The 1020-nt window shown below is 41.6% G+C and overlaps 1 protein-coding gene across 1 annotated transcript; it reads left to right on the forward strand.

Moving 5' to 3' along the window:
• Positions 1-7: 7 nt before the first annotated feature.
• LOC123255555 (interferon-induced very large GTPase 1-like) lies at positions 8-1015 on the forward strand (the record flags this gene model as incomplete). Its single annotated transcript, XM_044684327.1, has 1 exon — positions 8-1015. A coding segment is annotated over one exon (1008 nt), but the record flags the coding sequence as incomplete, so codon positions are not given.
• Positions 1016-1020: the final 5 nt, after the last annotated feature.

The raw sequence follows: 1020 nt of genomic DNA on the forward strand, positions 1-1020 counted from the left end.
ACAACATATACATGTTACAGAATTTGATGATTTCATTCAACTCTTAGAAAGGGAAAAGAATGATCTTCTTGAAATAAATCCTAACTTAGAGTTCTTGGGAAAGATGGAAGAAGCTCGAAGAAAGGCCACGTATAAGATCAGTTTATTTCTCAGCTCCTTTCTCAAGGCCTTGAAACAGTCAGGAGAGTCAGGCACATACCTACTGTTACTTTCCATTGCAGTTGGTGCAGGGTACAAGGAGAAAAACGAAACCTTTCATTGTCTCCTAGGACGTGAAGACTTAAATTTCCTGTTATGTGAAATGAAAGAAGCCCATGAAAAATACCAGAACCTTAATAAGAAATGTGCCTATATGGCTCAGGCATTCCTTCTGTTCACAGGACTCACAGTTACCACTCGTCCTATTTCTGTGTCTTCAGAAGAAAAGAAGCAACGTTTGGAGCTCATGCAATCTCACATGGGACAGTCATGGTCCAAAGAAGTGCTTCATATCCTCTCAAAACCCAGGGCAGGTCATGATTGGGAAACTCTGGAGAAAGACTTGAATTTCCTCATCAGTGGAGAATATGAAGCTACATTGAACTGTTTACAGCTGGACCAGGTGAAAAAAGAACTGGAAAGTATCTCTCAGAGAAAGATGAAGTTATGTGAACCAGAACTAAGTACCATCAAACAGCATGAAGTGATAAATTCCAGCTTTTTAGACTTAGCCAAGAGGCTTGATCTGGAGCCTTACTATCCAAGGAAGATGGGTAGGGCAGATTTCCATCTGATTTCCAAGACTTCTGTGCATGACACTGAGCCAGACAAAGAGAATCGGTTGCCATTTTATTTCCTACAGAAGCTATTGATGCTGGATTGCAGACTTAGATACTTGGTCTGCAAGATAGAGGGAGACACAACTGGTCAGACCAGGACTCTCAGAAACCTTGAGGATGACACTTCAGATCCTTATGATGATTTTTTCAATAATAGTGACACACCCTCTGCCCTCTTGACCACAGGCCAGCCCCACATTCA

Source organism: Gracilinanus agilis, unplaced genomic scaffold (genome assembly GCF_016433145.1).
Source record: "Gracilinanus agilis isolate LMUSP501 unplaced genomic scaffold, AgileGrace unplaced_scaffold48596, whole genome shotgun sequence".
Lineage (NCBI taxonomy): Eukaryota > Metazoa > Chordata > Mammalia > Didelphimorphia > Didelphidae > Gracilinanus > Gracilinanus agilis.